Source organism: Stegostoma tigrinum, chromosome 11 (genome assembly GCF_030684315.1).
Source record: "Stegostoma tigrinum isolate sSteTig4 chromosome 11, sSteTig4.hap1, whole genome shotgun sequence".
NCBI lineage: Eukaryota > Metazoa > Chordata > Chondrichthyes > Orectolobiformes > Stegostomatidae > Stegostoma > Stegostoma tigrinum.
Window position 1 is genome coordinate 9371851 of NC_081364.1, and position 20924 is coordinate 9392774.

General features: G+C 40.0%; 1 protein-coding gene across 1 annotated transcript in view; it reads right to left on the reverse strand.

Moving 5' to 3' along the window:
- Positions 1-20924, reverse strand: part of prkar2aa (protein kinase, cAMP-dependent, regulatory, type II, alpha A) — a 307283-nt gene that overhangs the window by 87221 nt on the left and 199138 nt on the right. Inside the window, exons 9-10 of the mRNA XM_048547783.1 lie at positions 17638-17693; positions 7107-7190 (exon numbers count right to left, since the gene is read on the reverse strand). Coding sequence (XP_048403740.1) covers positions 7107-7190; positions 17638-17693 — 140 coding nt within the window. The remainder of the gene's footprint in view (positions 1-7106; positions 7191-17637; positions 17694-20924) is intronic.

Sequence of the window (20924 nt, forward strand, 5' to 3'; positions counted from 1 at the left end):
GAGTAACAGAATACTCCTCCGTTGACTGGATGAGTGGCAGCTCCAACAACATTCAAGAGGTTTGACAATATCCAGAATAAAGCAGCCCACTTCACTGGCACACTATCCACACTCATTGTCAACGATGGACAGCAGGGCTCGTGTACCATCTATAAGATGCACAACATGAATTCACTGAGGCTCCTTTGTCAGCACTTTCCAAACTCGCAAACTCTATCTCCTAGAACGGTAAAGGCAGCAGGTGCATAGGAACTCCATCTGCAAGTTTCCCTCCAAACCACACAATGAATGTCACAATTCTCTAGAGCAGTAGGCTGGAAGCCACACTATTCCCAGACTTTTCACAAACAAAAAAAAATCATCAGATTGCCCAATTTTACCTAATTGTCTAATTCAAGTCAGCATTAAGAAGAAAATCATTATTTATTGCAGTCAAACAATTTTAACAATTGTCAAGAAAGAAACATAAATTTTTAATTAAAAACACTACAACTTTAGCTCTATACCTCATTAAATTTCTCATACACAAACACATGTAAGGAAATAAAGGGAAGGAACAAAAATAAAACAAAAAAATCAGTGAAGCACAGTACTGGCATCCTTCCAGATTTTAGAAAAAGTTATTTTCTTTCAGTTCCTATTTTTTTCGATCCTTTTATAAGGGCGCAAGCTTGCTGACACACTAATGTTCAATCTTTCATTCACTAGTTGAAGGTTCACTCTTGCAGCATCTGTTAAGATATTTTTCCCCTCCTTTTCCTTTCACAAACAGGATTTGCAAAGACAGAATAACTAACTGCTTGAAACTTTCTTTTACTTCTCCAGACACTGAAAATGGCAGGGAAGAGAGAGTGAGATGAAATGGATGTTTCTGCTGTATTGTCCAAAAATAAAAGTTGCCAACACTCATCCAGGAACCAATCAAGAAGTTATCAGGCTGAGCACTTCTGAACACATAGAACTGGCCCTAAGGAGTTGAAAATCCAAAACAAAAATTTGTCACCAGGCAAAACTACCTGGTACATTCATGCAGCTAAGGTGTAGCATCCTCTCCCAATGTTTGAATGACATTCTAAATATAACTCTTACCCAGTTCCAGTCACTCATTTTTGGAAAGAGAGTAACATCATCTTCCACAGTTCCTTGGTTTGAAGCAGTATCTTTTCCTTTTTAGTCCACGGTGCAAAATTAAAGCAAATATAAATATAAAAAAACTTTTAACCACCCCAACTTGGAAATACATCACCATTCTTTCATAGTCTTATCTTGAATATACCTACTCCAAATACTGCAGCAGTTCAAAAAGGTGATTCACTACCACCTTATCTAGGGCAACCAGGGATAAAGAAATGTGGTCCAGCCAGCAATACTATAATCCCCTGACCTAATGTAAACAAGAATTACTCATTTATGCTTATTCCTTATTTTCTGTCAGCGAACCAATATTTTTTACACAAGCTAAAATGAATTCCCCTACACCATAAGCCCATATTTCAAGCAAAAACTTGTGTGGCACCTTGTTAAATGCATTCTGGAAAATCCAAACACATGTCCACAAGTTCCTCCTTTATCCACATTCATGAAGGTACAAACAAAGAATTCTAATAAGCTTGAAGGGATGATCAAAACCATATACATTGCTTGACTGTATGGAGATTTTCCAAATTCTTTATTATAAAATCCTTAATAATACAATTTGGCAGTTTTCCTGCGACAGATGTTAGCTTAACTGGCTTGTAGTTGCCTGTTTCCTTCTTTCTTGAATAACAATGTTACATTCGCTTTTGTCCAACCTTCCCAGAATTTAGGGAATTGTGGAAAATTAAAACAATGCATCTACTATTTCAGCAGATAGTATTTTTACAACGTTACACTGAATTCAAAAAACATCTGGGGAATTCTACTTCTTGAGTCTACACAGAAACATTGAAAGTACGTTCAGGAGTAAGCCATTTGACCCTTCAAGCCTGCACCACCATTCAATATGATTATGGCTGATTATGCAATCTCATTATCCCATTCCTGTTTTCTCTCCATACTCCTTGATATCATTAGCCCCAAGGGCCAGGGCCAGCTCCCTCTTGAATATATCTAATGAACTAGCCCCAAAAGCTTCCAGTAGGAGACAACTCCGAACTCAGTGAAGAAATTCCTTCTCATCTCAGTCCTGAATGGCTGACCCTTTTTATCCTTAGACTGCGACCCCTTGTTCTGGACATCCCCAATATTGGGAACACTCTTCCCCACATCTAGCCTGTCCAGTCCCATCAAGATTTTTATGTTTCTGTGAGATCCCCCTCCATTCATTCTTTTCAATTCCAGACAGTACAAGCCCAGTCAATCCAGTTTTTCCTCACATGTCAGTCCTCCCATTTCAGGAATCAGTCTGGTGAACCTTCACTGGACCCACACTAAAACAACAAAGGTGTATCTGCAAACAGTTGGGGAAAAAAGAGAGGTTTGGGTGCATGAGATCAGTAATTCCCTCCTGCAACAAAGCAAGCACAAGGCACAACGCCCTTCATTTTCCTTGATGTTACAAATGCGTTATGAAATCTTTAAGAAAAAGGAGCATTTTACAGTTTATAATTTTAATCAGAAATCTTCTCAACTTGTGTACTCAATACTGAATCATGGCTTTATGTTGTTCTATGTCAGTGAAGACAATGGCAGTGCACATTATTTAAGGATTCCACATGAGTGCGTGACGTGCGCTAACATAACACACTCATTGTTTCGAGCAAGTCATTCATTGATGAAAAATCACCAGCAATGTGCCTCGGGGCTAACAACTGACACATATTAAAAACTGTATTAATCCACTTAACAACCACTCTAGTTCATTGAGACAACCTTCATATGCAAAACAACTCAACTGAAGGTTTTCAATTCCGTGGGCCGTCATTATCATCAACAGAACTGTACACTAACAGAAGCTCCAACCTTAGATACAGCATGTCCTCCACTCTACCATTACCGTCAAGACAGGGGACCAAATCTAGTTGTGTTTATGCGTTTATATATGGGGTCCAATGCGATATTTTTGTGGATTGACAAACATCGACACACACGGGAATTCCACACTTCAATTAACAAACATATAAAATTATCATCAAAGAATGTCTGAACAAAAACAAACCAGCTGGGAGAGCAAGTCAAAAATCTCAAATGTTTACAGCAGTGGAGGGATTGGACAGAAACACCAACTCTGACTCAGTACCTCCTTTTCATATCTCAGAAATAGTATTTTCTTTTTCACTCAAATAAGCAAATCACAAAAATTAATTTGGCTTTAATAATACTTACTTAACTGTAGCTTTTAGCTTTGTTATGAGCAATTTATAGAATACCACCTGCAGTGGTAGAGAAAGCTGTTGGTACAATATAAAAGATAATTTTCAGACAACACTCATCTCTGATAAAAATAGCAGAGGGTGCAACATTAGGACACTAAGTGTTGGCAGGGCCTGATTAGCCACAAAGGGATGAGGCATCACAAACATCAGGTCACCAAACATTCATTGTTAAGACTGAGGCTAGAGGAGTACACCATTGTTCTGTCCCATTAAATCAACAGGTCACAACATAAAATAGTTCTTTTTTTAAAATTCATTCGTGGGACATTCATCATAATTCAGTCATCTGGCTGGCAAACATTTATTATCCATCCCAAGTTGTCCTGGAGATGAGAGCAAGCTGCCTTCTTGAACTGCTGCAATCCAATATGGTGTGGGTTGATTCACAATGTCCTTTGACCCAGCAACACTGAAAGAACAGTGATATAGTTCCAAGTCAGGATGGTGAGTGACATGGAGGAGAACCTGCAGGTGGTGGTGTTCCATTGTATCTGGTATTTTTGGTGAATTTATGCAGTACATCTTGTAGATAGTACACACCGCCAGTATTGAGCATTGGTGGTGGAAGGAGTGGATACTTGTGGGCGTGGTGCCAGTCAAGCAGCCTGCTTTCTCCTGGACGTTCTGAAGCATCTTGAGCGTTGTTGGAGTTGCACCCATCCTGGTAATTCCATCACATTATGGCAGTATGGAATGAACTGCCAGAGGAAGTGATGGAGATGGGTACAATTACAACATTTAAAAGCCATCTGGGCAGATTTATGAACAGGAAGGATTTAGAGGGAGATGACAAATGGGACGATTAGGATGTCTGGTCAGCATGGACAAGTTGGACTGAACGGTCTGTTTCTGCGCAATTAAAAACTCTACGACTATGACATACAAATGTCTAAACACATACAAACTTCAGAAAACGATTAGAACAAAACAGATTTCACTGCAGACGTAGCCTTTCTGGGAAAAAGAAACAAATCTGGTAAATGTGCTACTCTTGATTACAAAGGGAAAAGGCATACATATCCTAAGGTCTGTTGCTTTGCTGTTTTGATATGTGTCGCCTAGTTATTAAGCAAAGTTGTCTCTTAAATCTTGCAGACATAACTTGCTCTGTAAATAAAATCTTAGGATGCTCTTTCAAACATTGCTCACAACTTACATTAACGATTTGGACGAGGGAAGTCAATGCTATATCTTCAAACTTTCAGATAATCAGCTGGGTGGCAGTTGTGCTGTGAAGAAGAGGTTAAGTGGCTACAGCATGAATTGGACAGACTGGCTGAGTGGGCAAATGCAATACAACGTGGATAAATGTGAGGTTATTCACTTTGGTCACAAAAGCAGGAAGGCAGATTATTATTTGAATGGTGGCTGTTTAGGAAAAGGTGAGTTCCAACAAGACCTGAGTGTCATGATGGAATAGTCGCTGAAGGTTGGCATGCAGATGCTGCAGGCAGTGAAGAAAGCTCATAGCATGCTCTCCTTCATAGTGAGTATCAGAGTCAAGATATCTTGCTGCAGCTAAACAGGGCCTTGATGAGCCCATGCCTTGAGTATTGCATGCAGTTTTGGTCTCCTAGTCTGAGGAAGGACATTCTTGCTAGTAAGAGAGTCCACTGAAGGTTCACCAGACTGATTCCTGGAATGGCAGGACTGACATATGAGGAAAGACTGGATCAACCAGGCTTGTACTCTCTGGAATTCAGAAGAATGACCGGGGAAGTCGTTGGGGCCAGTTTGTTAGATATATTCAAGCGGGAACTGGCCATGGTCCTTACAGCTTAAGGAATCAAGAGATATATAGAGAAAGTGGGAGTGGGATACTGAAATTGCCTGATCAGCCATGACTATATTGAATGGTGGTTCAGGCTCAAAGGGCCAAATTGCCTACTCCTGTGCCTATCTTAAAGAATTTTCTTTTCAGAATGGAAGCAATCAGCTGTGCAGCTTATTCACAGCAATCTTTCCTCATCTCAGCTGGGTCTTATCATGTGCCTTTCCAATGTAACTGGTTCTCAGCAGGCTTTCCTCCAACTCAGCAGATAAAATAAGATTCTTTCTAAGCCAGTCACTGCAGAAAACATTGCCAAGGGGAGTCTACAGCAAAGCAAGTAATTATCAGCAGTTATACGATTTCAAATTCCAAGGTTGGAGACATACATCCCCCTGCTGTCAAGCAACACAAATAGGCTGAAACATTTTGCAGCTATTTCTGAATTTTAAAGAGTTGTCTTTGGACTCGGACATTTTTTTATTCTGTTGCTCTCTCCACAGATGCTGCCAGTCAGGCTGTGTCTCTCCATTTTACGTTATTTCTGATGTCTAGGAAACCCTGTTAACAAAGATTTCCACTGTCCACAGTGAACATCCTATGAACTCTTTTAAAGAAACCACTCCTGGTATGTCCTCAAAGCCGAAAATAAAATCCTTATGATCTCCATCCTTCACAACTGAAATCCCCCAAGCAATCTTAAATATGAAGCGTCGTCATAATACCACATCTGTACATTCTCCAGCAGAAGTCACCAGAGGGTTTTGTAACAGTTACAAAAGACTCACCATCTCCTCATGGCCAACTACTAGGGCTGCACAATAAATACTTGTGGTGTCTGCAAACCCCACTGAATACCAATTTATTGGTTCCTTGTCTTCTGCAAAGAACTGTGCTTTTCTATTCTTCTTAACCATGTGGATAATTTCACACTTTGGTGTCACAGATGTACAGCATGGAAACAGGCCCTTCAGACCAACATATCCATGTTAACCAGATACCCGAAATTAATCTGGTCTCAGTTGCCAGCATTTGGTCCATATCCCTCTAAATCTTTCCTATTCATATACCCATCCAGATGCCTTTTCAATGTTGTAATTGTACCAGCCTCCACCACTTCGTCTGGCAGTTTATTCCATACATGCATCACCTCTGTCTGAAAAGGTTGTCCATTAGGTCCCTTTCCCCTCTCACTTTAAACCTATGCCCTTCAGTTTCAGACTCCCAAAAAGACTATCTGTCCACCCTATCCATGCCGCTCATGACTTTGTATATCCCTGACAAGGTCAACCATCAGCCTCTGACGGTCTAGGGAAAATAGCCCCAACCTGTTCAGCATCTCCTTTTAGCTCAAACCCTTCAATCTTGGCAACATCCTTGTAAATTTTCTCTGAAGTCTTTCAAGTTTCATCACTTTCCTTTAGCAGGGAGATCAGAAATGATTGCAGTATTCTAAAAGTGGCCTAATCAATGTCATGTACAGCTGTAATATGACCTCCCAACTCCTGTACTCAATGCACCAACTTTTAACCCAACTATGGCCTTCTTACCCAAACACTTAATTGCTCAGTGTCCCTTTACAGTGTCTTTGTATCCTCTCAATTGGTTATTAGTCCGGAAAGTCAACAAACCTGGGTACATGGTAGTCAATCCCCTCATTGGCCTGAACAACAAATACTGAGAGACTAGTTAATTGCAATTGAATGTGGAACACCATTCCTCCTTGTCACTTCGCTGAGGTGCCTCAAATTACACTCAATATAGCCAATTTCCATTTAAAGAGAATTCTTCAATCACCAAGCCCTAGGATAAACTCAGGCAGCTCAGCCTCTAGTCTCCACAGAATGGCTTAATCAGCCAAGAGAAGTAATGCATGTAGAAATATCTTCAACATCCTGAAAGCTGTATATCGATTAAAAAAACTAAGATCCACTCAGAGCTCAGATCATCACAAAACACCAAAGTAAACATGGTAAACCTACCTGGTCAAGATTTTTGAACAGAACAATATCCTTACAGGCTTCCTGTAATCTAGCTCGTTGATCATCTGTTTTTGGGTAAACAACCTGAAGAATAAGAAAATACTTTTAGAAAATATGAACAATTCAACTAAAAAATTCTTGAGCTGTGAGCATAAATGTCTCAGGCAAGGACACTCCTAACAGCACCTGTGGCAATGCCTTAAATCAAGACGATTGGCTCCCAACCTTCAAGAGTTCCATAAGAAAGCTACTCTGGACTCAAAATACCAACTCTGATGCTCAGATACTGCCAGGCCTGATTTCTCCAGCACCTAGTTTTTAATTCACAACCATCTTCCTTCATGCAAAGTTGAATTCCAACTACTGGCAACTTTTTTTCAATTCTCGCTGACTTAAATTTTACTGGGGCACCTCTGGTCACACTCATTCCAAGTTAATTTGATATAGAGGCAGTCAATTAAGCAACGCCTTTGGAATTCTGTACTTATTCCTGTGTTTGGACCAATGCTCTGAGTTCTGGCACAAAATGGGCTTGTTGAAACCTACAATAGCAACAGGGAAGCAGATTATTAGTGAGCATATCATTTAATAGTACTGTCAACAACACATTCCAGTGCTTTGCTAATGACGGGTAGCACACTGAAATGCACTGGCCGTCTGAATTAGAAGCATCCTACTTTTTGAGGATGGGATGTGATTGGATAATTTCCCATTTTCTGGTCATTGTAAATACACGAGCACATCCTGGTTAGAGGTATGGCTCGTTCTGGAGTCTCAGTCTACAGTGGGAAGGAGTCTGCTGGCTATATACTTTTCTGGATTCCAAGAACAGTGCACTAAACCATTTCTTCAGGGAATTCATCAAATTAGCTGAAGACTGGGTTCTCTGGCCAAGATGAATTATCTAAAGCCAGATATGCTGACAAGGTGATGATGCTTCAGTCTGGTCTTCTGCACTCAGAAGATCATAAAAGCAAAAATAAGCCGTGTAGCCCATTGAGCTTGTTCCACCATTCAATTAGATTCCAGCTGAACTGATAACCTACAACTCTGTTTTCCTGCTTTTTCCTTACAACTCCTGGTTCCCTTACTGATTAGCGATCTACGTCAGTCTTGAATATACTTAAAGGCCCAGTCTTGACTGTCCTCTGCAGTAAAGAATTCCACAGGTTCGATACCCTTTGGGAGAAGAAATTCCTGTTGTGTTCTGTCTTAAACCCTTTATTCTGAGATTATTCCCTTTTGTCCTAGACTCTCCCATAAAGGAAACAACCTCTCAGCATCTGACTTATCAACTGTCCGAAGAATCTTCCATATTTAGTAAGGTTGCTTCTCATTCTTTTAAATTGCAATGCATGCAGGTCCAACCTACTCAACCTCTCCTCATGTTCTTTCATACATGTTGTCGACCTCGTTACCCTGTTCTGGATTGTCTCCATTGCCAGCACATCTTTCCTTAGATCAAGTGTGGTGGGTTCCAGCCACATGGAAATACAGAACTGTCATAAAAGATTTTTCTTCCCATTTGTCTTTGAAATGTCTAGCACAATACACAATTAGATGGAGCAGCACAGATTACCAGCTATCATAGATTAACAGTGTGAAAAAGCAATTTGAGGGAAATTGCTGCAAAATGTTGTCACAGAACAAATTGTTAGGAACAGCAACTAAAACAGTGTGCTGGAAAAACTCAGCAGGTTTGGCACCATCTGTGGTCTGCACCTAAAAGTGTAGTGGATCAGATTTCATAGTAACTTTCTAAATACAATTGAAGAGGACTGAAGTGAACAAAGGAAAAAGGCAGGGGTGTAGAACTAAATTAAGCAGTCAAAGGGAAAAAGCAGGGGTGTGGAGCTAAATCGTACAGCTCTTTTGAAAAGCCAACACAGAAACAATGGACCAAATGCTCTCCTCCAATACTGTAAGACTCCAGTTCTAGAGACAGGTTGGCTTCATACCCTAGTCTCACTGCCAATGTTGTGATTATCCTTTGGCTTACGATTCTTCTGAATGTGTCATTCAGATCATGTACAATGATTATCTGAGCTTTCTGGCACTTAGGAAATTGTGGTTGTATAACTTACTCTGAAATGTAACAACCTGGCAACTATTCAGACTGGCGAACGAAGCTTCAAAAATGACAACATACTGAACTCAAGCCATATCAAATTATCAGTAACCCAAGTGATCAGGTGTTAAGTATTCCAAAAGGATTCAAAGTTATATATTGCACCTATTGTGCCATTAATTTAGACTCCAACAGCAAAAAAATACATGACATGTCAAAACCCAAATTTCATTGCCACTGCCTCAAACATTCCTTCCAGTTAAAATTCCATTTATTTCTTTCAGTTGAGGAAACCATGTTCACAGCTCATGATGCAGTCTCTTGTCCACTCAGGAGACAAAATACAGATCAAGTTTTCAATTTAAAGAACACTCTTGATGGCTTAGAGGGCTGGGATATAATAGCATTGTTTGGTGTTTATAGGTCAGCATTAATATGGTGGGCCGAAGGGCCCATTGTTATGAGGTATGACTATGACTCTACTTCCATTCAGTTCAGAATAGCGACCCTAAATTTTAGGTTATCTGTCATTTTGACACACTACTTGCTCCAACCTCTGTACTCTCAGGCTTCTATTAAAGGCTTGGATTTCCCTTTTCTCTCCTGGGTCTGAGAGGCTAACTTTCAATTATTCTCTCGCTGTGGGGCAAAATTTCCAAAAAAATAAAGTTTGCTGCAACATTAAAACTAATTTCAGAAAGAAAACTAGTCCAAAGCAATAAATGTGAATGATGTTGCAAACCCATTTCATGGTAATACAGGATATTTCAGATTCCAGAGAGAACTGAGGCTTGATCTTAAATTCAATTTCTGCAGTTGTTTGGCAAGCCTGCCCTATCCTGGTCCAATCAATCTCAGGTAGCAGCATTGTACCTTTAGATGATGCATTTTACAGCAACACTGAATTCAACAATTCCAGATCAAAAAAATCATCACTGGCTTGAAACATTACCACAGTTTCTCTCTCCACAGATGCTAACAGAACTGTGGAGGATCTCCAGCACTTTCTGTTTTTAATTCCAATCATAGTCTCCATCCCATTTTCTTACTCTGGATAGTTTCAGAACCCATATTCCCTTACTAAGTGGTTTTCTAGGTCCTGATCCAACCCAAAGCTAGAGCTCCAAGCCTGCAAAAGTACAGGTCTCAAGGACATTTCCAAGTGCTAATGTGGGGCTGGAGTTTTCAATGTTGTCACTGCTTTTGCATTTCCTGCGTCTGAGCACGAGTTATAGCTCCTTCAATCACAAATATTCAGGAAAGAGAAGCAGTGAACAGCAGAGTCAGAAGTGGGAGGTTTAGCTAAGAGGAGGATTGGCAAGACTGAGCGTCTGGTAGCAGCACAGACTCCAGTTGGAGAGGCCACAGTAAGAAGATGGATTAGGGAAGCAGGAGAATCTTCAATCTGAAGGTTTAGTGACAGTAAAAGATAGCAGCATCCGGAATGATCAGGCAGTAAGATGTGTTGAGAAGAGAACCATCAACCAGTGGAAACAAATTCATCCTACATTAGTTTTACTGCATTTTTAAAAATTTTATTTTGTTTCAAGCATTTTCTTTCTTCACTTACCAATGCAACAACTCAAATGTAAAGGACAAAATGTTTTGTTTTCTGTTCGGTGATTTTCTACAGAACTTAATTACAATTTTTCCATTAATTTTAGTGAGAACATGATTTGTTTCAAGTTGCTTCATTTCAAGTTACAATCTTCAGCAATCACAGTGAGGATTTACTCTCATTCCAACTGTGATGAAGTTCATCAAACTTATAACATTAACTGCCTCTCTCTCCACAGACCTGCTGAGTACTCCTATTGTTTTATATTTTTTGTCTCAAGGAGTATGTGCTCAAGAGCTCCAAATGAAAAATGGCATTGATTCCACTTTTGAACCTTCCAACTATCCAGTTGTACTGAAGCTAGATTCATAAGTAGATTAAACAGCTAAATGGACTACTTATTCAATGTTACAAAAAGCTTCATAATTAATCATTTTTAAGAACTTGGGATTGTGGCAATAGCTAGATTGCTTCTTTTAAAGGTGAATGAAAAGACATGCATGTTTTAAAATAAAAGGCATTGTTTGAAAATCATACAGTTCTAGACGATTGCTGGTCTTGTTTGTTTGAACTCATTTTAGGGAAAAAACATCCAACTGTTTTACACCTGAATATTACAAGTCTTCTGTTTGAAGAAATGTTTGCAGGATTGGAGTTTGTGTTTGGATTTTCAGGTGGAAGAAAACTTGCTATAGAACAAACAGTTCAGCTTGTGTCTCCTGTTTCTGACAGATTAGGAAATAACTTGATTGTTCTTCTATATAAGCAAGTGAAAGGAGTTCTCAATGTTATATTTTCCGAGCTGTGCCTGCCAAGATCCCAGAGCCAACAACGCACAATTATCTGATCACACATGCAAGAACATCAGATCAATGAATTTCAGAATATTCTATGCCTTATGATTTTTGCCTTCAAGAATAGTCATATTATCCAGAAAAAAAGTTTTCTTCTTTCAAAGTGAAATATCTGCAGACAGAAATCAATCTTTTCCCTTCAGCTGGAAAGTGATTTTCTGAAATTGACAGTATGTGCACACATGATTGCGCAAGTGAGACAATATTTGTACAAACGTCTGTACACATGCTTTGAGTTATTCAGAGTTAGGATGTTCAAATTATAAATTCGCTGCAATTGCCAATTCTTCATTAAATTAGCTGTTTTATAATTAAATTAATTTTGTGTTCCAAGTCTAATGTGGAGAAAGCCCATGAATGGTCATATCAAAACTTGGGTACACGTCAATATTTCGTTTTATGTTGTGATTAGTGGAGTGGAGCAACAGTGCACTCCTTTCATCTCGGTCGCAACAAACTAACCACATCATGTTTTCTTGGAATTCAAATCCAAGTGTTAGTTGACTGTTGATGGAATAAGTTTGGGGACCCATGTTTACATGCAGCCAATTTGTGGTGGCAGGTAGTAATATCCATTCAAGTTGTGTGGACCAGAAAACTATGTTTGAGAGAGTGTCATGTGCCCTTTGACACCAGCTACAAGTATTTCAGGATATATCATCTTTGGAATTAATGCAAACAGGAATGTCACAGGAGGATTTCTTCCTTTTAACAAAAGAATCAATGATACAAGGTGAGTTCCACTGACAATTCAGGTGAGGTAGTATTCTGTCAATATAATGTCATCTTGGATGTAATATTTAGATATTTTTTAAAAACCTCACGACCATTAAGAGAAAAAGTAAGAAACAGTCAAGAAAGATTCATGACCACAGACTGAAAAATAATGCTGTAACATTGAAAAGAGATTACAGATCAAAGTCAGAGCAAATGATGAAAGTGCACAGGTATGAAACAATGGCCTCTACCATACAAGTTATCAAAACTGACTAACATGGATAAGTATCACCAGAATTCAGTATTTTCATTTCACATTTCTATTGTAATAAATTTTAAGTGAGAAGCTTTCAGATTTAAACGTGCTTTTGTTTTTAACACACACTTGTATTTGCCGTTTCTGCTAATGTCCAGGTCAATGATATTCATCATTGGTCTCCTTGATAGTGAATTAATTGTACATAAACTCAATGTTATATTCTGATATTTTTGCTAACTGTCATTGCATTGTACAATCCATCTCTTTATTTTCCTCCTGAAATGCATCTTCCTTGAATGTCTAAGATGTACAAAGGTGTACCATTACCTGACAGCAGTCCACATGTTTCTGAAATATCATGAACAATGAATAAAACTGCATTAAAAAACCCATACATGACAGAGATCATATAGCATGGGAACAGACCCTTCACTCCAACTCACACACCAATCAGACATCCCAATCTGACCTAGTCCCATTTGCCAGCATTTAGCCCATCTACCACTAAGCTCTTCCCATTCATATACCCATCCAAATGCCTTTTAAATGTTGTAATTGTACCCGCCTCCACCACCTCCTCTGGTAGCTCATTCCATACACACACCGCCCTCTGTGCGAAAAAATTACCTCTCAGGTCCTTTTTAGATCTTTCCTCTCTCACCTCAAACCAATACCTTCTAGTTTTGGACTCACCCATCCTAGGAAAAAGACAATTTGGCCTATCCACACCTCTTATGATTTTATAAAGCCCTCTAAGACCACCCTCACCCTCTGATGCTCCAGGGAGAAAAAGCCCAGCCTATTCAACCTCACCTATAACTCAAACCCTTTAGTCCAAGCAACATTGACAAGTCGCCAGGCCCGGATCAGATTTGTCCTCGGCTGCTTTGGGAAGCGAGAAATGCAATTGCTTCGCCACTTGCGAAGATCTTTGCATCCTCGCTCTCCACTGGAGTCGTACCTGAGGACTGGAGAGAGACAAATGTAATTCCTCTCTTCAAGAAAGGAAATAGGGAAGTCCCCGGCAATTATAGACCGGTAAGTCTCACGTCTGTCGTCTGCAAGGTGTTAGAAAGGATTCTGAGGGATAAGATTTATGACCATCTGGAAGAGCATGGCTTGATCAAATACAGTCAACACGGCTTTGAGAGGGGTAGGTCATGCCTTACAAACCTTATCGAGTTTTTTGAGGATGTGACTAGAAAGGTTGATGAGGGTCGAGCTGTGGATGTGGTGTATATGGACTTCAGTAAGGCATTTGATAAGGTTCCCCATGGTAGGCTCATTCAGAAGGTCAGGAGGAATGGGATACAGGGGAACTTAGCTGCTTGGATACAGAATTGACTGGCCAACAGAAGACAGCGAGTGGTAGTAGAAGGAAAATATTCTGCCTGGAAGTCAGTGGTGAGTGGAGTTCCACAGGGCTCTGTCCTTGGGCCTCTACTGTTTGTAATTTTTATTAATGACTTGGACGAGGGAATTGAAGGATGGGTCAGCAAGTTTGCAGACGACACAAAGGTCGGAGGTGTCGTTGACAGTGTAGAGGGCTGTTGTAGGCTGCAGCGGGACATTGACAGGATGCAGAGATGGGCTGAGAGGTGGCAGATGGAGTTCAACCTGGATAAATGCCAGGTGATGCATTTTGGAAGGTCGAATTTGAAAGCTGAGTACAGGATTAAGGATAGGATTCTTGGCAGCGTGGAGGAACAGAGGGATCTTGGTGTGCAGATACATAGATCCCTTAAAATGGCCACCCAAGTGGACAGGGTTGTTAAGAAAGCATATGGTGTTTTGGCTTTCATTAACAGGGGGATTGAGTTTAAGAGTCGTGAGATCTTGTTGCAGCTCTATAAAACTTTGGTTAGACCGCACTTGGAATACTGCGTCCAGTTCTGGGCGCCCTATTATAGGAAAGATGTAGATGCTTTGGAGAGGGTTCAGAGGAGGTTTACCAGGATGCTGCCTGGACTGGAGGGCTTATCTTATGAAGAGAGGTTGACTGAGCTCGGTCTCTTTTCATTGGAGAAAAGGAGGAGGAGAGGGGACCTAATTGAGGTATACAAGATAATGAGAGGCATAGATAGAGTTGATAGTCAGAGACTATTTCCCAGGGCAGAAATGGCTAGCACGAGGGGTCATAGTTTTAAGCTGGGTGGTGGAAAGTATAGAGGAGATGTCAGAGGCAGGTTCTTTACGCAGAGAGTTGTGAGAGCATGGAATGCGTTGCCAGCAGCAGTTGTGGAAGCAAGGTCATTGGGGTCATTTAAGAGACTGCTGGACATGTATATGGTCACAGAAATTTGAGGGTGCATACATGAGGATCAATGGTCGGCACAACATTGTGGGCTGAAGGGCCTGTTCTGTGCTGTACTGTTCTATGTTCTATGTTCTATGTTCATCCTTGCAAATGTTTTCTGCACCCTCTCAAGTGTAACAATATCCTTTCAAAGAAGGACAACCAGAAATGTACACAGTATTCTAAAAGTGGCCTCACCAACCTCCTGTACAGATGCAACATAACCTCCCAACTCCTGTACTTAATGCATTGACCAACGAAGGCAAATGTGCCTTCACCACCATATCTACCTGCAACTTCATTTTCAAGTAAATACGTACCTGCATCCCTAACTCTTTGTTCAACACCACTCTCCAGCACCCTACCATTAAATGTGTAAATTCTTCCTTGGTTGGCATCACTAAAATGCAACACCTCATATTTATCTAACTTCAACTCCATCTGCGACTGTTCAGACCATTGATCCATCTGAACTATGTGCCATTGTACTCTGAGATAAATCTTCTTCACTGTCCACTAAACCAGCTATTTTGGTATTATCCACAAACTTACTAACCATACCTCCTATATTCATATCTAAATCCTTTACCTAAGTGACAAAAAGCAGTGGACCCAGTACCACTCCTTGCAGCACACTGTTGGTCATTGGCCTTCAGTCTGAGAAGCAACCCTCTACCATCGCCCACTATCTCCAACCTTCAAGTCAATTTTGTATCCAATTGGCTAGCTCCTCCTAGATCACAGATGATCTTAACTTACTAACTAGTCTACCACGTAGAACTTTGTCGAATGTTTAGCTGTAATCCAAATAGACAATGTCTACTGCTCTGCCTTTTTCAATCCTCATTGTCACCTCTTCAAAAAACTCAAAAGACATTAGGAGAGACATGATTGCCCACTCACAAAGCCAAGTTGACTATCCATAATCTTTCCAAATGCATGTGAATCATGTCCCACAGAATCCCCTCCAACAACTTACCCACCATTGATGTAAGGCTCCCCAGCTGATACTTCCCTGGCTATTCTTTACAGCCTTTCTTAAATAATAGCACATTAGCAAATCTTCAGTCTTCCAGCACCTCACCTGTGGCTGTGAATAATGTGAGTACCTCAGCAAAGGGGTCAGTAATTTCTTCCCAAGCTTCCCACAAAGTTCTCGGAAACAGCTAATCAAGTCCTGGGGTTTATCTACCTTTACTTGTTTTAAGACCTCCAGCTTGTCCTCTTCTGTAATTTGAACTTTTTTCAAGACATCACTACTTATTTCCTCAAGTACCGGTGCTTCTTTGTCCTTCTCCATAGTAAATGCTTACACGAAATATTCATTTAGTATCTCACCCATCTCCAGTGGTTCCACACATAGATAGCCATATTGATCTTCAAGGGACTCAGCTCTCTCTCATTACTCTTTTTACCTTAATGTACTTCAGATTCTCTTTGGATTCTCAACTGTATTTGCCAAACCTATCTTATGTTGCCTTTTTGCCCTACTGATTTCCCTCTTAAATACACTCCTGCTGCCCTTATATCTCTCAAGGAATGCACTGTATCTCAGCTATCTATACTTCCTCCTCCTCCTCCTCCTCCTCCTTCTTCCTCGACCAACAGCGTTCATTTCTCTAGCCGTCCAGTATTCCTGGTACCTATCAGTTTTGCCCTTCAAACTAACAAAAATATATCTGTTTCTGAACTTTCGATGGGGAATCTATAGTCATCTGACCAAACTTCGGTTGAACAATTTCAAGTCTTTAAATTCTTCTGCACTTAGCTCTGTCATTTAAATCAATGAAGTGTTTCTTCACCAGTCCTCATATGTTTGGAGCAAGACTGTAAACCACCTTTCAAATTTAAAGTTAGCTGACAATTCTAACAACTCAGTGCTGCCCTGAACCACTAGACAATATTTTATATGCAATTCATTCGCAAATAATCAGTTTTACAAGGGCAAATCATAATCTTCTATTCAACTGGACAATTATTGTAAGATGTCTACCCTGCAGAACAACTAATTGGCAATGGCTTACTAGTCTTTCTATTAATCGATTTCATTTCCAATCTCTTTATCCCATAAGCAATGCTAACTATTTTGGCCAAAACTACAGGTGAGAGCTAACTGGTAACATTAATCTCTAATGCCCAATTTAGAGACAGTAAGTGCTTTAACAAACAAAAACATCAGAGCGCACAGACGCGGGTGACTTCTTTTTTATAATAGCGATGCAATATCTAACACTGAAATTATGAGAGTAAATCAGAAAACACCAAATAAATTTAAAACCCCAAGAGATAACTCCCTCCCAATTCAATAAATTTTATTTAAATAACATCTTACACTTGAGAGAATTGTGCTTTTTAAAATAATTTAATGATCCAGTGAAGAATCCCACATTAGGTCAACAGCTCAATTTATGTTAAAACCTATATGCCAACTGCCAAAGATATGTGAACATACTTCAGTGTCAATTAATCATTTCAAGACTGCTTCAGAACTTTCCCAATTTTCTTACAGAAAAAAATAACTCCATGTTTACAACAGCTTGACAGGAGTAGTTAATTGAAAATATGCATTCTGTTAGTCTTTTTTCAGCAAGATTAAACAGTCATACAAGATAGAAACAGTGCCTTTGGCCTACCATGTCTATGTCAACTGACAGACACCAACCTGCACTAATCCCATTTACCAGCACTTTTGATTCTGCTCCCAAGCCTCAGCCAAAGGAAGGAGCTGCATACCGCAGTCTTTACCACTGTAACAGTTCTGAAGCTTTATATATCTTACCCTTGGTTCTGTATCCTCCTCATCATCATCATCTGGGTTGAAAGCTTCTGCACAAACTGTTAGGAAACGAAAAACAAAATAGCAATGAACAAAAACAACTACCAAGCATATGTTTAAAATAAAGTTGTACCAGAAGTCAAACCTCAATGGGAGCAAAATAATTTCAATGAAACTAAATGCAAAATCAAAACTAAGCTCTTTGGTTAATATTGATAGGACCTCCATAATTAAATTCATTTCCTTTCACATGCATCAAACTGTATATGCATGGAGATGTGACGAGAGTGCTAACAATTGCTATAATTGCCAACGTTTGTAACCAATCGCTATTTGCCCAGAGGACAGTTAAAACTCAACCATATTGCTATGAGTCTGGAGTCAGATGTAGGCCAGAGCAAACAAAAATGGCAGATTATCACCACAAAATGATGGGTAATTGCCACTACAACATAGAAATATACATATTCTATCAACATTTTCAATACTTTACTACTCTTCAGTTTCAAACCCCCAAGGTAGGGCTAAAATTGTTCGAAATAAAAACCAAAAGAAGTGCAGATGCTCTCAATCAGAAACGAAAACAGAAGTTGCTGGGAAAGCTCAGTAGGTCTGGAAGCATCTGTGAACAGAAAATGAGAGTTAACATTTTGGGTGCGGTGACTTAGAACTGATTTTCTCTTCACAGATGCTGTGAGATCTGCTGAGCTTTTTCAGCAACTTCTGTTTTCGTTTCTGATTGTTCTAGTCTGAGGAACAGTTAAACTTCTTCCCTGCAACCATTCTGACTTACAGATTTTTGCCGAATGAGTTGTGTCACAAATTGCAGTCCCACAATAAAGGTTTTCTGCTCATTGTTCAATTATCACAAGTAGCCTTACACCTCAACAATCGCCACGGTGTAAATGCTTCAACAATCTAATTTTCAGTTGTTCAACCACAAGAATCAACAATGACCCATTTTACAATTTTTTTTTCATAGGTTAAAAATGATTTCACATAATCACAACATCTAGATCAGCAGAATGCGACATGAATACAGCCAAAGATTTTCAACAGATTCCAAATGAATGTAAAGACAATCAATGCAATACAGCAAGTATTAAGTAAAATCAATAATTAATCACAAAAGCAAAACTGTGGATGCTGGAAATCTGAACATGAAAGAGGAAATGCTGGAAATACTCAACAGATTGTGAAGTCACAGACCTGAAGCAGGGAGCAACAAGGTGAGGATTTCAGGAATGGGGTGGTGGTGATGGCTAGGGAAAGATAACCCACCAGATAAGCTGGCTTTTAAGCCACAGGCAGGAGTGGAATGGGGAGGCACTGCCTCTATCACTGGATCCCTTTCCAGACAAACCCATCACTCCGGGTTCACCCTCCTTGGTCTTACTATACAGAATCCAGCAAAGGAAGACTAACAGGATAATTAAGAGAGAGAAAGTAAACTAAGTGGACAATTTAGTGAGGAACATAAAAACTGAAAATTACAGCTTCTTTAAACATATAAAAAGGAACAGAGAGGTCAAGATAAATATAGAAAATTCATCTGGGGAGATTGTTATGGGAAAGGGGCAATGACAGAGATAGAGATATTTTGGGTCAGTCTTTGCAGTAGAAGATACCTCAAACATCGCAAAGAATACAGGGGAGGAATTAAGCACTATCACAATCACTGGAGAAGACAAACTAATGGGGCTAAAGGCAGCAAAGTCCCCTGGTGCTGATAGCTTACATTATAGGATCATAAAAGCAGTAGTTACAGAGACAATGGTTCTATTGGTTGAAAGCTTCCAAAAATCTTGGCATTCTGGATAAGAACCAGAGGATTGGAAAACTGTTAATGTGATGCCACCATTCAAAAAGGGAGACAGACAAAAAGTGGGCAACTATAGATCAGTTAGCCTAACATTCATTGCTGGAAAAATACTGGAATCAAATTATTAAGGGTCTATTAGAACAGTTTGAAAATCTAACCAAGCAAAGTCATGTTTTTTTATTTTCATTCTGCAGACCTTGCTTAATGGGAAACACTGTTACTGGTCATGCCAATTCCAAATAGTTGCTGAAAAATTTAACAAATTTTCACAAAGTTCTGAGACTTCATTAAAAGATCTTTATGCAATATGCATTTTTGTTGTAAAAGAAATGAAATCAGTTGAACTTTGTATTTTAGCTGCTTTTAATTAGTTTATCTAGTCAACAGACCCATGTAGCAGGTGGAACTTGAACATGGGTCTTCCAGTGCCTAGACAGGGACAACAACACTGCATCACAAGAACCCCACAACTTGTGTTTAATGTTCTGCTCCAATTCCCCAAGGAAGGCAAGGCAGACTGATATATTCCTCTGAACAATACTTTTTTTATTTGCACTTTATTTTATTATCCTGTTAATAACAAACCTTGGCCATCTGCCCAGGTTGGCATGACGTCAAACCACCAAGCAGATTTTATCAATTTAATCTGAGACTGCATTTCAAACATGCTCATGGTTTCCTCTCTACTGAGATTAATTGAAATTGATTAAAGCACAATTTGAAACACACCGAGATCACTAAGTTCAAACAGCATAGAGTTTTCACTCTTCATTTCTTCTATCAGTAGGAAGAAAAAGTAGTTAAGCAATGAGACATATAATCAGAAATGCACTGATTCCCAAAAGGATGTTGAATATTTGATTAAGGGTCAGATTTAGGGTATCTTGAATTAGCAAATTACAAACAGGGCTTTGTCAAAGACAAGATAATAAAACGTGAGGCTGGATGAACACAGCAGGCCCAACAGCATCTCAGGAGCACAAAGGCTGACGTTTCGGGCCTAGACCCTTCATCAGAGAGGGGGATGGGGTGAGGATTCTGGAATAAATAGGGAGAGAGGGGAGGCGGACCGAAGACGGAGAGAAAAGCAGATAGGTGGAGAGGAGAGTATAGGTGGGGAGGTACGGAGGGGATAGGTCAGTCCAGGGAAGACGGACAGGTCAAGGTGGTGGGATGAGGTTAGTAGGTAGGAGATGGAGGTGCGGCTTGGGGTGGGAGGAAGGGATGGGTGAGAGGAAGAACAGGTTAGGGAGGCAGAGACAGGTTGGACTGGTTTTGGGATACAGTGGGTGGAGGGGAAGACCGGGGCTGGTTGTGTGGTGCAGTGGGGGGAGGGGAAGAACTGGGCTGGTTTTGGGATGCGGTGGAGGAAGGGGAGATTTTGAAGCTTGTGAAGTCCACATTGATACCATTGGGCTGCAGGGTTCCCAAGCAGAATATGAGTTGCTGTTCCTGCAACCTTCGGGTG